At 35.0% G+C, this 19,319-nt stretch overlaps 1 protein-coding gene across 2 annotated transcripts in view; it reads right to left on the bottom strand.

The window, feature by feature from the left end:
* Nucleotides 1-19,319, bottom strand: part of LOC149776963 (uncharacterized) — a 68,434-nt gene that overhangs the window by 11,152 nt on the left and 37,963 nt on the right. For both annotated transcript variants that reach the window (XR_016416143.1, XM_089941678.1), the window contains exons 8-11: nt 16,794-16,892; nt 14,241-14,314; nt 9,954-10,108; nt 7,599-7,691 (exon numbers count right to left, since the gene is read on the bottom strand). Coding sequence is in view for 1 of the 2 variants with exons in the window: in XM_089941678.1 (XP_089797804.1) it covers nt 7,599-7,691; nt 9,954-10,108; nt 14,241-14,314; nt 16,794-16,892 (421 nt within the window). In the remaining variant the exon portion in view is untranslated. The remainder of the gene's footprint in view (nt 1-7,598; nt 7,692-9,953; nt 10,109-14,240; nt 14,315-16,793; nt 16,893-19,319) is intronic.

Below are 19,319 nucleotides of genomic sequence, written 5' to 3'. Positions count from 1 at the left end.
CTAATTTAACATCCATGAATACAGATTTTATAATAGATATTTCTATTCTAATACAGAAATCATGAATTTGTATCCTTACTAAACTCTGTGTTTCCTAAAGTGATCAATATGTCTTGCTATTTTTCTTTGTTCTCAGGCATGCTGGTTTTGATTAGAATAATAGTTAAATCTTGTATTGCTTTAAATGTGTGGTCAGATTCTATGATTCATTGTTATTATGTTTTCCAATAAATGTTTTGGTAAACTTACATGATTTGTCAGAAAAAAAACCCAATGATGCCTGTGGAAGTGATGTTGCATCATTTGTCTACTTTTACACTATATCATTTCTTGTAAGAACATCTTTTTCAGTTACCGATGTCTATTTTTATGCCTTGTTGCAAGACTAATATAAAGTTATAAAAAAAATATATCAAGTCAAACATTTTTATATCATAGATTTTAAAAAATGGATTAAAGTCAAGGAATCATTTTCCCCAGAGCACTCATAAAATCAATGTCATTGCAGTTAACTGTATTGTCAACAGCATCATCATCACTGATGGCCTAGCAGTAACATTCTGCACTTTCAACCCAGTTGTCACAGGTTCTATCTCCCACTTCTAGTCTTTCATATGAGACTTATACCTATGGCCTGAGGGGCTTTCAAGGCAGATTGGTATAAGATGCTTGTCTTGTGATACAGATCTGAGGGGCTTCCATGGCAGTGGTACAACTTGCCTCCAATGTGCTAATGAGAATGTTGCCAGTTACTTGTGGAAGGTCAGTGGTTCTACATAATTGGTGTTTGGTGTCTCAAAAGGACTTGGATTTTCTTCAGCAGTAAAACTGACTGCCATATATAGATTCTCTTCATCTGAAAATGGTGTAAAGGCCATAATGATCTACTGAAACCCTGAGATCTCATGTCTAAATGACTTCAGCTGTTGGAGATAAACGTCAAATCAACAGAGATTCCATGTGCCCAAGTGTACTAAGGTGCTTGCTTTTACATCACTTAAACATCTCACAGAGTGAGTTTGTGTCACAGATCAACCAATTTAGGTTGGTGGTCTTTCGGGGTTCTTCTTCCATCTAATATATTGTAAAAAAATCACCAAAAAACCCCAAATCAAACCACACTGAATCAACCAACTAATCAACTGTGGCAACTGCAGCAAAGGTACCAGTCAATCATTTTTGCTACAGCTGTATGAGTTTATAACTTCTGACTCAAGTAATTTTTGTAGACCTTAGAATTAATTATGCCTTCCTGACAGTTACCTAAAAGTCATCATCAGTTGGTGTGAATGGATTTTTCATGGTGAGCATATGAGATGGAAAAGTCTTGAGCATTCCTGCATCACACACTGCCGAAAAGTTTACATTTTAGCTCACTTAAATTTTCTCTTAACAATGTTCATTGTTCCAACTAGAACTGTTATAACTTATTCAAGCTATATTCACCAATATCTGATCATATGCATCTGTAATAAATATTTGTAACAAAGTATGAGAATGCATCAATGTTTTTCAATGATGCATTTGAATTGAGCAACAACCGCAATCAACAAACCAAGAAATAAAATTATTCACATCTCTCAGGCAAGTAGGGTATAATCATAATCTGCCAAAAGATTTATAATTTTCTAAATTTGCCAAATATTTTTTCCAACCATACTGATTCAGTGGAGATATCACCAGAATGGACAGAAAAAGACCAGAAGGTTAAAATCGATTTGATACAGCTTTTAAGTAGCTAAATTCATATTGGTTTAGTTTACTGTACACCCTTTATTGTCTTCCTTTTGATGAAATTTCTTACTGAAGCTAAGAAAATAATGTTGCACACATAAAAAAAGAGGCACGCTTCTACTCATTATTGTTTTTATTATTCTTCTCCATTCCTGCCTGTTCTTATGATCTTCTCCCCCCACATACTGTTTGTCTTGTTTATGATATGTATCTAAATTTCTCACTTACTTTTCCTACTACTATACAGATGTTCTGTGAATATGCATATCAGTATGAAACACAATGGGGAGACTAAATCCAAGATTGAAAACCACTACATTTCTGGATGTATTCTGCTTGGATTCCATATTTCTGCACAAAACTCAAGAATTCAGGACTCTGCACTAATTCAGTTCCCACTGTAAATTTGTGCAAACACCACGATATTAAAATTCAGTAACTTAAAATTGTGAGTGCTCGTGATCAAATTTATATCAGTATAGACACATCTATGACGACAGCTTTTGTGAAGAAAAAAACCCATAACAGCTGCACCATTTTCTCGATCTATACAAATTTGAAATGTGTGCTTTCAATACTGCACCAAAGAGTCAGCTGCTGATTTCAGTAACGAGTCGCCCAAACTCAGGTCTGTAACGGGATGGAAATTATGTTAATAAAACAATGTCCCTCAATTTTTTCAGTTACAAGTAGGACAAGCTCTCAAAAGATTGTTTTTACTAAAATCTTACTTTCATTATCAACCAATCAGGGACAGTCAAACACATATATACTCTATTTTATCTTCAATAATTTATAGTATGGTTCTCATTCTTTCACATCTGTAGTAATGTGAGTCCTTGAACAACTCTCAACGGTTGTAAGCCTTTTTCGACCATGCTAAATGGACACACTGTAAGATAATGTTCAAGTAACAGAAATACCATGGGATAACCAGAGACCAATAAAACTGAAGAGTCAAGTTATCTCCTCTGCTGGGATGCTGCCAGGATTTCAGAATGTACTCTATGTTTTGTGTGTGTGTGATCTCCAATGAGGAAGTGGTGGTGGTGGGAATAGCCATTGTTAAATATCTCCCTAACACTTAAATATCTGTCACTCTTTCTTACTGTTCCACTCTGTTACACCTCTACTGAAATAAAAATTCTCGAAGAGATGTCATCTCTAGTTGTATAGCGATTATTACTGTGATGTCATTGGGCATGGTCACGTGGTTGTGGTGGGGTCATGGTTGGGATGGCATAAAGACTAGGCTTACTCCGTATTTGACAGCTAATTACGATGTTGTCAAAAGAATTCAAAAAATTCTAGCAATTCAGTTGGACTTGGATACTTGATTCATAGTCAATGAACAGGTTCTAAAATTGATGTGTTTATTTTGGAACTATGTTCCTCCATCACATTCAAGATTTGGATATACCAAAGGTGAAATTGGTACAGTTGCATCCTAAACTACTATCGTGGCTACTTCAAATGCTATTTAATGTGAGACTTTAATGCAATAACTCGTAGCTTCAGTGATTTTTGGGTTTAAAAAATTAATTTCTTCTCAAACAACTCAATTTGGTGCAGATTACATTGTTTTTTAATGATACGGTGAGAATTCTTGATGTGTAAAAATTGCACAAGAAATGAACAACATCAGATCAGAAAATTACTACCACTGGGAAAATACTAATAGGAATATACAGAAATAATGATATAATTATTTAAGTAGAATATGTGGTGACAATACAAGCACTAGTTCTACAACTTTGTGCAAAATACATCTTGTACAACTATTCTGTTGTTTCTAACATCATTGTAATATGGCAATAATTTCTGTCCACTTTTTACTTTAGTCTCTTGCTAATTAATAGTTTTAGATTTTACAACACTAAGCACATCATACCTTTTGACAATAACACATCATTACAAATACTTAGATTGCAAGAAAATAGAAGTTACAATTTTATTAAAAGCACTGGTACCAGTAAAACTAAAGGAGATGGTAAAAAAGAAAGAATCAGGATGAACAGATTAGTAGTGTAGTAAAGAATCCATATATCAGAATGACATCAAGTATTCATTCATCAATTTCATCATCAGTTAATGATACTACTTTAAAATGTATTGTACTAGATAATAGACTTTGTTTAGTTATTCATTTTGCAATACAAATGCCAAATGATGGCATGGAACTAAGTGCCAAAAGGTCTGCAGAAAATACCATGATCAAAATATACATAGGAAGAACTGAACACAAACAGGACAAATTTTATCCATCTTGCTTTGAGTTTACACAGATCAGTTAGTCTCTTATGTTTAATGTCATTTAATTTTTGCACATAGAGAGCATGTACATCATTTGGTCATACATCTGCATGATACAAAAGTTTGTCTTTTTATTCTTTTGTTGCTCAGTGGTTCTGCCAACTTGAGATCTACACACACTTTATTATGTTGTATGGGGATTCTCTGATGTTCCCTATGAGCATTAATCTGTTAATTGTTTCTGAATTTAATATGATCCTCCTCCTCGGTGTACAAATATTATTCTGTGCGTGAACTCCTTTCATTGCCCGCTGTCTGAAACACATATGCATAACTAGCTTGAACAAGTTACTGTTCCTTATGGTTGTGTAATTTTCAGCATCTCACATGTATGGCCCCGTGGGTATTCTCTCTTGGATATCTCTGTCCCAAAAAGAAAAGTTTTGAACCAGAGGTCTCGTCAGGATTTTAAAACTAAGAGTCCATGGCTCCTATTTTGGAAAAAATATGAGTCCCATCAGGAAAAGTTGCAGTCCCCTCTCAGAAAACTATGCCAATTATAAGAACTATTGGTTGCCATAGAGTTTAATTTCTACATTCTTTATAACACTGACATAGCTCTTGTTTGTCCATCAGAGTGAGTCTGAATTTTTTCGATCCAAGGAAGGTCTTATTCAAAGCACTAGGCTAGGCATCACACACTTTCTTACACTTGGCTAATGTCCCTTTCAAACTATCAGTTCTAGCAACTTTTTTAGCCCTCTCCTGAATCTCACAATCTTCATCAGTTTGCCGTTGAACCCCAAAATACTCATTCAAGTCTATGTCTCAACATGTCATGATTCCGAGGTCACGTGCAATGCTTATTCCGTTACACTCGGAAATGAACACCAGAATGAAAGCTAAAGTTGTTTATTTGATGTACTGTTATAAATGACCACATGTACATCTCTGGGTATTTCTGCCTCTGAATTCAAGCACTATAAATGTCAGTAGATTTTCCCACCCAGCTGCCAGTCAAAGCCTTTGATCTCACCGCTTAGCTATTGCAGCATGTTCTTTTGATGTACTCTTATAATGGTGACGACGGGGTGGGTGGGGTGGGGGGCTTTCAACCACTAAATTCTGTCATTCTATCATCACAGCTAACTGATCAACACATTTTCCCACTATGCAGGTGACTGAAGCAGGACTGGCAAGTCTTTGAATTTTACTGCCCACCTAAATAAAAAAACTGGCGTCCAATACGTGTGATTATAAGTGTTTCCGAGACCTCTGTCAGTTTTCAATAACACGAACCCTGCCAAAGATTGACTTCCTTGAATCAGTGTTTTGCTGCCTCTTATGACAGATTTTTCTCTTCCATAATGCTGTATTAGGGTTTAAAGTCCAACATTCCCATAGTCTGCTTGTTTAGACATGGGTATATTTAATAAATATAACTGGCATATTTTCCATCCAACACATACATCGGACTCGCACTCAACATCAATTGTGGGCTCAAAATCACACACTGGTATTTCCAGTGACATTTTTCCAATGTCCAACAGACCGATATACATGAAATTCATTGTCATCATAGCTGTCACCAGCCAGTATTTGCCGACTGAAAACATCGTCTGAGGACAAACTGTATTGTGATTCAACCATTTTGGTTTCCTGTGTGGCCCTTATTGGAAACACGCATTTGTAAAACTTCCAAGACGAAAGTGAGGCTAAACTCCACAAAATGCCTGTTCCAGGGCCAATGAAGGAATAAAATTTAGTTTAACTGCCATTCATGTCGAACCAAAGTATCCAGATATCTGGATGTCGCATCAAGTGCTGTGAGACAGCTGTGGCAGTGCGAATTACGTCGTGAAATGCACTTTTAAAGTTAAAAAGTTTAATAAAAATTGCATACTGCGCAAAGCACATTTTTTTATATCCACAGTGTTGACGTAATTTGCCAAACGCATATCACTGCTTTAAAAGTACGCGAATTCGTACAAATTATGTGCACTCGCGTGTACTGGCATCATTTTCTGACCCAATGTTTTATTCACGTTAGACTGCTAAGAGGTGGGAAGATGCAATTTTAAATATATATTCCTTTTTTTCTTTTCTTCTTTCTGACAATTTCTCATTTTGTTAGCAAAACCCACAACAGAAGTAATTTTCCTAACCAAACCTTCCACTGTCAGAATCAAAATAGTTCGAAACACAACCTCCTAAAAAAGTTTTTTTGAAGTGCAATCCCAGGGGGGATATATGTTTTACTGGAACAGCCCTTAACAGTGCACTGTTATATAAAAATCCACTTTTGTTGACATCTAGCATGAGTAGTGTATGTTGTGAGATGTCCGCTTTTGTTGTTTTTGACATTTCTGGTAGCGGAGATCAACTGGATGAGGCGTTATCTCATAATCTATCTTTTGTTGAATTTTTGGCCGCTCACTAGTAATTAATATATTAACACAGACTGACATCTGTATGAGGATAGTAAGTAATATCTCTTCTTTTCACTCAGAATTAAATCCTTCAGAACACTCAAATTTTCTGTAATAATCACTGTCATCAGACCAGAACACCCGCATTTCTGTTGTCCATTGACCCTTTGTTAAATTTCTGACGCATGCGTAGAAGGCAGCATCACACCACTAACACAAATGTAAAAAAACAAAAGAAAAAGAAAACCCCCCAAAAAACAACATCTTACTTCGTCTATTCAATAGGCAGGGAGGAACAGTAATTACAATCAACCAAATGGCCAATTCCTTTTTAAAAAATGTACCCTAATAAAATAGTTTGCTGAAATTTCAAAGAAAAACAGATTACCTGTGAAGCAATGATTGTTATGAAAACGTACTAAGCAAATGGAAAAAAAAATCAGTCTCAATCATGCAATATAATTATTTGATGTTGCTGCCACAATAATAAACGGACATTTGTTTGGTTCTTCAAAGCTGTCCTTTAACAGTGACTTCAATAATGCATGCACCCTTCATCAAAGAAAGCCGACTACAATCTTCAATAGAAACAAAGAACCTTTCTTCAAAGGAAGTCAATACCAAACATTAATAAAAGCAATGGAATCTGATAGATCTTTTCATTTTTCAACGTGACTGGAACACGTTTACTGTGCCATGAAAGTTTCCTTTTTGCAGGGAAAAAATTTATGCCTATGAACACTAACAATGGCAGCTTAAAATGCAAACTAACTTTTACCGACTTGGGACGTACTTTAAAGTAAATGTGCTTCATCATCCATTACGGGAATGTGCTATGTTTTTCCACTGAATTCAGACCTTTATGACCTGTGACAAAATTATTGAATATTTTAAATGTGTGTGTGTGCACATTTTCAATGGAATTAGTTGTATTGTGGATTCACTGTATGTGATGAGATTCGTGGGTGAGAACACGGTGTTGATACTCCTTTCATGCTATACATTAGACATATATATATATATATATATATATATATATATATATATATATAAAAACAGGATATACGTATATGTGTATCTTGGTTATCTAAATAAAGTAAAATATTACATATGCCTTCTCTGTTTTCACAAAATGTGTATTTCTCATTTAATAGGCACCTATTGAAGTCAGAGTTGTCTCACCTTTCTGCCTCTATGCTTTTCTATGTCCTTCCTTTCCCACTGCTTCTGTTTCAGTTGAGCCTTTTTGGCCTCTGTTCCACCACATCCCCAAACCTGAGGGTGACAAGTATAAATCAACAATCATGAAAATTACAAATCAAGTCTATAGGTTATAGATAAAAAGATTTCAGTCATACATGCAAACCTATGGTATATGCATTTTGAAACTTAGATACATGTTTCAAGTGCAGTTTTTTTTTGTTCCTTGTTATCATTCTGTCATTATAACCCAATGCACAATTTACATCTGGTCATTTATGTAGATGACATGGTGCAATCAAATGACAATGACTATACAGTTCTAAACTGCTTTCTGTCATTTTACTGAACTGACACACATATGGTAATCATTACTATTCTATGATGTTTGATTTAGTGAATAACACTTGTGTGATAATTCATTAAAATTTCTCCTGAATTGACAACTGCAGCATTAGGAAATAACATGAAAGAATTTGCTCATTGTCAAGCAATGTTATCATATACTGTTCTCTCACAATTTAAAAACTGATGACAATTTCAGTTTATAATCAATTGAAAGCAGGGAAACTAATTCTTTTAGATGGAAAAGGTCAGCTAGCAATTTGAACACATCATTGATACAAACGTTTAGCTAAGGTCTGTCAATCCGAACACATCATGGCCACATCTATTCAACAGAAAGATCAAGTCTAATTGAGATATACTGGAAAAGTATGTCACATGTAATAAACAGAAGGATCAAGTCCAATAGAGATATACAAAGTATGTCACATATAATAAACATAAGGATCAAGTCCAATAGAAATATACAAAGTATGTCACATATAATGAACAGTGGGATCAAGTCTGAGATATACAGTCAAAGTATGTCACATACAATGAACACAGGGATCAAGTCTAATTGAGATATACAGTCAAAGTATGTCATATAATGAACAGAGGAATCAAGTCAAGTTGAGATATACAAAGTATGTCACATATAATGAACAGTGGGATCAAGTCTAATTGAGATATAGAAAGTATGTCACATAATGAACAGAGGGATCAAGTCTAATTGAGATATACTGGCAAAGTATGTCACATATAATGAACAGTGGGATCAAGTCCAATTGAGATATACAAAGTAAGTCACATAAAGAACAGAGGGATCAAGACTAATTGAGATATACAAAGTATGTCACATATAATGAAGTCTAATATACTGGCAACAATTTCATGAATCTAAAAATGTACACTAACGGCATGAATGCTTCTGCCAATATATTCCTGGAGTGACACAAATAAATATATAGTTTGATATCTGTATCAGAAAGGGCTTCAAAATTATAAAACTGATGAAAATGCCAAATCTTTGATGTGCAACCTTGATCTTGAAAACAAAACCCATTAATATTATACACAAGACACCTACCAATAACTCTGCCTTGTTTCATCCCTTATCTCAAATACTATAATGTCACAAGATAGGAAAGAAAAATTGAAAATGCTTTACTTTGATTTTGATCTTAAAGCTTGGACCCTAGATGTGGTGTGCTACTTATGCTGTAGTAATGAGATGTAATGGTACCATGTTTTATCAATGAATCAAAATGGGACTAAAAGTTATTGAATGGCAAAGAGAATGTGATGGACACAGAGATGGAAACATAAACACAGAAGACATGGAGCAATAAATAAGGATCTTTTACATTATGTGAATTCTGGATTAATGGCAAGAATTGACAGGAAAGAAATTCAAAACCCTGCCTAAAGATGTTTATGTTGGTATGGGATGGTTACATTTTATTTCCCTTGTAACACAAAGCAGGATGGATTAATATTCAAGCACTATGCGTCCCCAGTGCAAATGCCTTAAGGGTATTTTCAGTATGGCAAAGTCTCTGCTCAGGGCACTCCCTGTATGACAGATGGCATTTTTATGCACCCCACATGTACATTTGAGATAATGTTTGTAGAATGTGGGAAATATAGTGGTTGCCAATACCAAGCTGATGCTTCAAATGCATATGCTGAATGTTATTATATGCTTTGTATTAAACACACTGGAGATTTAAGGCAGGGTAGAATGTACCCTAAAGAGGGCAGAATGCCACCTAGTGAAGTAAGAGTGCAGTGCCCTCCTAAACCAGTGAAGGGACAACACTCTGACAATATTCCTTTTTAATACAAAACAATGCTGATATAAAACATCAAAGACCAAGGCTACATGTTTAACCTACAAGCAAATGAAAAATGATACAAAACCTGTCAGAAATGTTTTAAAGTTTTGCATTTCCATGTACATGGGATTGAGAAAAAAAAGTTCATGTTTAATCAGTTTATGATAAATCCTACCTCTAATCTAGTGAGGCCACAGTTTACACCATAATGTTGTATTTTGTCAAAGTCGGATGGAATGAATAATACCGCTGACTTATCATCTTTGCCAATCTTGATACCTTGCGGTAAACTTCTCTCATGCTCATTCCATAGCACCATGGGTCCACCAGCTGAAATTGACAAATTAGAAACTTAATGTCTTTTCTTACATGAATTACACCAAAGTTTGTCTGAGGATTAAAAACCATACATACTCACTTATAAGTCAAGTCAAACTGCATGTAACTGAGATCAAGATCTGCTCTAGCATAATGTATCTGCAGATCAGGGTCTATGCTCTTTGTTCTATTGACTACTCGTTAACAAACTGCACAGACTCAAATCTGCTGGTGCATTGTGCAATGGCAGATCTAATTCTGTGCAGTTGGACTCATCTTAAAAGCAAGTATATATAGTAGCTCAACTATTTTAAAAATGGAAGAATGAAAAATAACATTTACATTTCGTACATTTTCCTGTTCTTCAGTTATTAATGTCGGTAAATGTTCTGGAGATTATGGCTGGATGGCACCTCTGGTGAGTTAGCTAAAGTGTATCTCAATAGGAACAAGTTGGTGCATTTGCTTGTCTTAAACAAAGTAGTAATTGTTGCTGTAAAATTTAATACAAACCTAGTTTAACCAAAGTGTATTTATTCCCGATTCTTCAATATTCTGCGCCTTAACCATCTTCAGAAATCTTCTAGATGAAAATTATTGATTGCCATGTACTTTTATCATGGTGATAAGGTATTAAACTGGGGCAAGAAAAGAGGATGTTTTGTCCAGTTATAACAATATTGGGGCGTATGAATTTTATTCAACATGAGTAGGTTTCATTTTGACATCACAGCATGCAAGGTTGACCTCATCCAAAAATGGCCCCCTACTTTAACATTGACTTTGCCCTATGTATTTCTCAGGGCTTGCATAGTACTTGCATTGTGGATATGTAAAATACACATTCCCAAGGTGGACCTTAATCCTTTCGTGCTCTTTCCATCACAGACTAATGTAGCAGCCATTGTGGATTGTCCACATTATGGCTCACAGTGGATGGATTAAATTTTATTGCCCCAATTAGAAAGTCACTGCAATGTAATTATGTAACAGTTTATGTCCACTAAATCATGCAGAATTCAACTGTCCACTTAACTACAGTACAGAGTGCAGCATGCTCTTTCCCAGTTGTACACAATGATGTTTAACAGTCAAAGATGCATTTACTAAAATGCATTCACCTATGTGTATTGTGATAGAAGATAAATTTCTGAACAAAGAATCCTGAGAAAATTTTGGTGCTTCACAAAATACAACACAGTTTAATGATTGTAATTTTAATGAAAGAGAGAGAGAGAGATACTGCTTTTAAACAAGCAAAAGGGAAAAGAAATCACATGCACATATCAGTGACCTTCTTTCCATTAAAATAAAAAATGCAGATATGTTGTGATTTATTTTTTTAAATTCACCTAGTCACTTTTAAACTGTTTGCTTAACATGTTCCCACACAATGAAAAGTAACAGTGCTATCCTAAATACAATCTCTACTAGTCCAGCCTCTGTTTAGTACTTGTGACCCAAATATACAATATCCATGAGACATTTTCTCAGGAACTAGACACGTTTTCTTTTACCATACACCTGATTTATGCTGTCATGGACATGGGTGAGAAGATATTCAAGGAATTTAAAACCTTATATTTTTTATATTATGTTCATTTGTCTTTATGTCTCCCTAGATAGGTCACTGACAAAAGCCAGAAGAAATGCTGCATCTGTATAGTTTGTACAGGTAGAAGTATGAAACTGACACCTGCCATGGTCAGGTTTATAGTGTTGAAGTTTCTCCCATCTGTTTGTTTAGCGTGTCAACTTGCAAAGCCAATACAAGTGAATCATTGAGGAGTGCCATAAAACTCACTACAGTTGCACTAAAATCCATGTTGGACATGCACTAGACTGAGTGGTTTTCCACAAAGATTTGGGGGAAATCCACAAGACTGTGTGGACATCCACTACTTAATCCCTTCCCTCTGTCCACATCAAATGGATTGACATGATGTCTGTACTGTATAATGACCTACTGGCATCCTTGCCTACAATGACAATTTCATTCTATATTTGTAAAAGACTTGTTGCTATTTACTTTTTTTTTGTTAATTGAGAATGCAGAAGTTGGATTAGAAAATATCTCATCCTTTAATGTTGCAAAGGACTGAGCTGAAAAATCAACTGAATGCATGCAAGTCATATGTTATGTTTTTTTCATTAAATTCCTCCTTAACTCTGAAATATCCCCCCCCCCCCCCGCTTTTCAAATGGTGGGCAAATTGTCCCCTTCTAAATTTTCAACTCTAGAACAGATGCTGATTTCTGCATTTCTAATTGAAATTGGTCAGCTTGATTAGGCTATCATAAATTGCAAATTAATTAATGTTATTTGACAAAGAGTACTGCATTCATCCAGGTACAACATGAACTGTACAGCATACACCCAGATTTGCCATTGTACAATGTGCCTGCAAATCAGGGACAAAGCTGTTCACATTTGGAGTGTATCAAACATGAACACTGGCACCATATAACCTGGACTACACTGTCAAGCCACCCCACCACACATCCACATACACTTGCAAAATAGACTTCTATGAACCAGGCAACTGACCCTATTCTTTTACTAAGCTAAAGCTATGATTCAGTGGAACAGTGACAATAGGCCCCATTCTTGTTTTACTTAGAGCCATCATTCATTTACACAATGACAACAGACCCCAATCTTTTACTAAATTAAAGCTATGATTCAGGGGAACAGTGACAATAGGCCCCATTCTTGTTTTACTTAGAGCCATCATTCATTTACACAATGACAACAGACCCCAATCTTTTACTAAATTAAAGCTATGATTCAGGGGAACAGTGACAACAGGCCCCATTCTTGTTTTACTTAGAGCCATCATTCATTGACACAATGACAACAGACCCCATTCTTTTACTAAATTAAAGCTATGATTCTGGGGAACAGTGACAACTGACTCCATATTCTCAAAATATATAGCTCAAGCTCAATTTCTGAAATTTCTGATTACTCTACTTAATTATAACAAAGTCAGAATGGTGGAACTTATAGTATCTTCTTTGTTATAGCATTTCTTGCATCCTAAAATTTCACTGATTGGCGATGTACACCAAGTACCAGTACTCAAACATAATGCCAATCTGTTAACCCAATGATGGTGATTTTGTTACTTATCTCCTGCAGTGAAAATTTCTGACTGCTATTATAACAGTTAACAGGTGGTTCTATGTTAGATGTATCAAATAAAAAAGAATTGCCTTTCTCTTTCAGGCTTAACTGATCTGATTATTGTGCTAACTGAATATGTACCAACATCCCACACTTGATGAGAAACAATAAATGCCTTCAGCAAAAAAAGGATATGTTCTTCCACACATCAAGTAAGTTAAGATAATAATTGTCAAGAAAGTGGAACAAGCCTGGTATAAGCCACAAACACCAAATTCATTATGAATAATAACAAAAGATTAGGGTATCAGGCTAATATTTTCCAATTAGAAAAGATCACCTTGGCAGATTCAATGAATAATCCAGAATTATACCAAACAACATATTGCAATATTTACATCACTGTTAACAAACATTCAGTGCATTGTGTGTTCCCATTGGAAAGATCTGATGTTTCTGCAAGATGTGCAGCCATCACTAAAATGTCAGAAATTAAATAATGACAAGACAGTGTAATCATAAATATAATCCAAAGAACACATTACGAAAGTACCAGGAATGCTTGGAAAAAGCAAACAAACCACTTTAGTATGAAACAGGAAAGGATATGATGTTGTGCACTGATTATCTGGATAAAGTTGAAACTTATTACTTTATTCATTGATGGGTGTAAAAACATTCATAAATCGCCCCTGGAATTACACTAATGATGGTGTTCCTTAACTCACCAGACATCAAGATGCCATGCATACAACTGGACAAAAAAACAGAGTTTGGATCAGTTAAATTGAGTCAGGATCTGTAAAAACTGTTTCAAGACGAACCTGTAAATTCATGAAAAATATCCCGATTTCAAGCTGTTAAGTATCATGTGATGTGAGGATTTTTGTGCTCAAGAAGTTTAAACAACATGGGTCAGGATTCTAAATATGGCTTTTAAAGTAGACAACACCTCGCTGAACCGTTCCTCAATATTTTATAAGAGTAAGTGACGCATTATTGGCTAGATTATCTTACCCTGGACAACCCTATAAGCTGGAGTAAGTTGTATTAGCATTGTGTCTTCTCCACCAAATTTACTGGGTCCCTCACTGAAATGAATTTTGGTGAAACAATGATTTGTGTTACAGTGTTAGTATGTTTTAATTTAAATTATGGAAATGCTGGCAGCATTAATCAACTTAAAGCATCAATAAATACGTGTCAAACAGAAAAATGAAAATAAACAATATCTCCACTTTGAAAATAACCAACAAAACTACAAAGACTGTGGAACTGTAATCTCCATTTCGACAGTAACCCACAAAAATATACAAAGACAGTCGAACCATATTCTCCATTTTGACAGTAACCAACAAAATTCAAAGACAGGCAGAAGTTCCACTAGGGTTGCACAACCACCTGGACACCATACCAGCAAGGACAGAAAAAGTCAGTACAAGGCCAAATTTTACTGGTACAAATGCTTTCTAATCAGCCAATATCATTAATGCATGGTTTATTATTTAGAATTTAAAATTATGTTGTAAACAATCCACACAGAAAATGAAATTAGTGCAATTCCAACCTTTACAGGAGCTGTGTTTATACTTGACAACATCACAATCAACACAACAGTAGTGTAAACCCTAGTCCAAGTTTTCTCTGACCCTTCCCACCCCATTTTAGATATTTTAACATTTATGCTGGGGTGTGGGGTCAGAGCCAATTGCCTACTGAATTTATTGCCAAGGCGGGGTGGCAACATAGGGTAGCCGCTTAAAAGTGGGCCTTGCAATGACCTTTCATCGAGCCATACCTGCATGAAATCAATAGGAACAGGATCTATTTTCTCAAAATTGCTATTATAATATTTGTCGTGTCTTTAATCTGCTGATAAATGAGACAAAACTACAGCATTGATGAAATTTGACCAAATACTTTCCATTTGTATTGCAAGTCACACCACTAAAAAAATCTAGCCACCTACATGTCCTTGACATCTGAATTCCAATAGTCAAGTGATAGATTCATCAAGCAGAAAGCACGTGTCAATGCAAGAAAAACATGCTTCATAAATCCGACTTTCTCCACATGGCAAATTCCAACTTTTCAATCTGCTCCAACACCACACTCCAACATAAATATTAAAGTATCTAAAATGGGATTGGAAGGGTCAGAGGAAACTTGGATTAGGTAAAACCATTCAACTATTGTCCCTGCTGGTCACCAACTTAATCCACACACAACAATTCTGGTTCAGAGTTCACTTATAAAGTAAATAGTTAAGATGATTACATGCACCATATAAAATATTCAAGTGAAAGCCTTCAGCTTTAGTATAGCTTGAAACATCACATGACTTATGGTCATCCATAAATAGACAGTGGTAAAATCCAAACCAAGCTGGTCCCTTGGAAAATAAACATGTGGTTATTAATTTGTTTTGAAAAAAAAAAAGCTTGGACTAACATCTATGAAGCAGAAATAGCAGTGCTTTTTTTTTTATTGCTTCACGCACCAGCAATTAGTCACTAACAATAGTGCCAGAAGTAGAGTCTGCATATATCTTTGATGGCTTCAGGCATTGTTTTGACAACTACACATGATGAAACTGGCTTGTAGGCTCCCTCACTTGTTACGATGAAGCAGCAATCCAATACTATGTTTAAGTAATTTGATAACTGGGGGAACTCCAGCCCTGATAGTAACAATCTAGAAAGGCAGAATTATACTGTATGTATATATACCGTATGTATATACCATTACACCATCTCAATCTGTCTAAAAGATAGGATAACTCTTCCTCTGGTCCTGTTTTGTTTATTGTCAATCACTGATCAAAGTCGGCACAAATACAGGACTACAATTGCATGAAAGAATAGATCGGCTTTGATATGGTGAGACAGTTAACTTTCAAGACTTAAAACAGACTTTACAGTTTGTCAGTACAAAAATAACAACAGTCTAATTTTTTTCTGATACAGGGGCATATTTTACTGATAATATCCCAGTTTAACAGAATCTCTGAACGACAGTGGAACAGCGATCTCCATTTTGGCAGTAACAAACAAAAATGTAAAGACAGTGGAATAGTAATTTCCATTCTGACATTAACAAAATAAAAATACATAGACAGTGGAACAGTAATCTGTATTTTAACAGTAACCAACAAAAATTCAAACACAGTGGAACAGAAATCTCCATTCTAAGTGTAACCAACAAATATACAAACAATGGAACAGTGATCTCCATTCTGACAGTAGCCAAACACAAATAGAAAGACACTGAACAGTAATGTCAATTGAAATCAGTGATTAACTTTAAAATGTTTTAATTAATAACTGTATAATTAGTACAGTATCTAATAGCAAAGTACTAAGGCTAAAACAATGCGCACACAAATGCAGATGTTTAATACATTTATCATCATCTAAACATTAAAAATGAACCACTCAGGCAACTGCCAAAATTTCAAAGATCTACAGCAATCAACTGTACTAAGGTACAAAACTTTACTAGGCGCTAAAATAATATTTAAATAAAATCTCAAGAAGCTTCAAAAGATTTTGAAAACATTCTTTTGCATACCTCCATCCTTTGTCTTCTGCTACACAATACATGTTTCTTCCCTCAAATGAAATGAGAGTGATGGTTGGTCCATTGTAAGAAGAAATGTGATGGGTGAACCTACATAGAAAGAATAAACATAAAAACGAGCCAACCGAATGGTGTTTTACAGCACAGTAAGACAATCAGTTTGTTGAGTGTCTAGGCAAGCAAAGTGCTGAATGGTTTACCATGGTATCCGACCCAAGCTGATCTGATGGTAGGATATGAATCCGCAACATGTGATAAAGGACGCTAACGGATGAGTCACCACAGCTCCTTAATTAAGTAATGCACAGTTGGTATTCATAATGAAGTCACAATGTTCCACGGAGACTGGAGAGTCATAATGAAGTTACAATGTTACATGGACACTGGAGAGTCATAATGAAGTTACAATGTTCCATGGAGACTGGAGAGTCATAATTGGATTTTTTTTTAATATTTTTAAAATTAGAAAATCTGAATTTTTTTGCATTATTTAAATGGCAAGTCAAATACCAATAGAAATCAGATTGTTTTGTTTCTATTTTGACGATTTCACTAGTTTTCCTTCGCTCAGCTCTAATTTCTCTATTTGGAGTTTCACATAAACAATGCAAATTTGTGTTTTGCCTACAAATAGAAAGTAAGACATAAGCATTATTTTTCAGGTTATGTCACAAATATTTGGTCTAAATGTTTGTCTTTCTTTATCAAGTTTCTATGAGTGCTATAAAGGGAAGGTAAAACAGATACCTACAGCTTGCCTGTAACTGTAGAATGCTTTAGTATGGGTTTTCTTTTTTCATAAAGAAACGGAGTCACATGTAAAAAAAATGACATATGCTGATTGCATGATTTGTTCCTCTTGATTTTTCTTTTGAAGAATAGTAAATATGCGATATTGACCCATTCTTTAGTCGAGAATAATTTATCATATGCTAGAAACATGATCATGGAGAGAGGCAGAAAATATCACTGGTCGTGCACACTAAAATAAAAACATCCCTATGATTGCAATTGCTACAATATAAGTTACCAAAATTTAAAACCACTCTGGTCCAGATCTGTGATTTAGAATTGATGTTAATGTGTGGAAACAAATTTTCTTCTTCTAGTCCCAATGACCTTATGGCTTATTGACCTTTCGACACCCAAATCAATAGACTTCTTCTGTACTCCATGTGGTCCAGGTATGTGACATAGAACTAATCATAATGTCATTGTGTGGCAATGATTTTTATTCTTTCAGTCAGTGACCTTGACCTGACATTTTGAAATAGAAATCAATGGCGTTCTTCCTTACCTCAGAAGCAAGATATTCAGTTTTGTAACTGTATATAATTGAGAACAATTTAAGCAGACATTTTTCTTTCAGTCAGTGAGCTTGACCTTTGTCCTTTTGGTAACAGTAGTTGGTGGAGAAATTAAATTATTGTGCAGACATATTGGTTCTTTCAGCCAGTGACCTTGACCTTTGTCCTTATGACCCCAAAATCAATAGGGTTCTTTACAGCAACTGCAAGCCATCTGCAAAGTCTGGTAACAGGTATACAACTAAAGTTATTGTGCATAAACAAAATTGGTAACAGACAGACAGATGGACATCATAACATAATACACTCCACCTTATGGCAGGCATACAGAAAATTCTTAATTATAAACAGGATTGTAATTAATGGACTTGAATTTGTCTATGCTTCTGCTTCAAACTCACATGCTTACAAAGAGAACCAAGTTCCCTTCAGAGATCACATTTTTTAAAAAAATAGCAGTTGCATATGAAGCTTCTACAGCCCTTTTCTAGTATTGTTTATATAGTTTCTGGAGGAAACAAAATGAATGTATTGTGAAAATGTAAGCATGGATTTGCATGTTTCTAACAGATGTGTTTAGTAGTACTTGCTGCCTGCCCCTCTCTCTCTGCCCCTCTCTCTCTCTCTCAGGAATTCAAAATCCTATATACTGCAAAATCATTTAGATGGTAATTAAATCTGGAGTTCTTGATATTCTATTTTTGTGATGTTTACACTATACATCCATGATATTCTATTTTTGTGATGTTTACACTGTACATCCATGATATTCTATTTTTGTGATGTTTACACTGTACGTCCATGATATTCTATTTTTGTGATGTTTACAATGTACATCCATGATATTCTATTTTTGTGATGTTTACACTGTACATCCAGGATATTCTATTTTTGTGATGTTTACACTGTACATCCACAGATTTAATCCCTGATTTTTAAACCTTGTCTTTCAATATTCAATCCCTTCAACTGTTGTTTCCATTGTTGAACTTTAAATTATATTTTCATTGTGGATAATCTAAAAGAGTGAAAATACACTTTAATCAATGACATGCTGTTCCATGATCTGCATACCATTCATAACATACTATATCTTAAGGATGGAAATGACACATTTATTACCAAGGACACTCATTATATTTAATTTACTGTACTTTCATCCGACTTTGTTGTTCTGCCTTCAAAGCTTCCAATGACTAGCATTCCTATG

The sequence above is a fragment of the Sinohyriopsis cumingii genome, chromosome 18 (assembly GCF_028554795.1).
Source record: "Sinohyriopsis cumingii isolate HCF-2022 chromosome 18, ASM2855479v2, whole genome shotgun sequence".
Lineage (NCBI taxonomy): Eukaryota > Metazoa > Mollusca > Bivalvia > Unionida > Unionidae > Sinohyriopsis > Sinohyriopsis cumingii.
The sequence above is the reverse complement of the archived record's forward strand: the minus strand, read 5'-3'. Positions and strand labels throughout refer to the sequence as shown.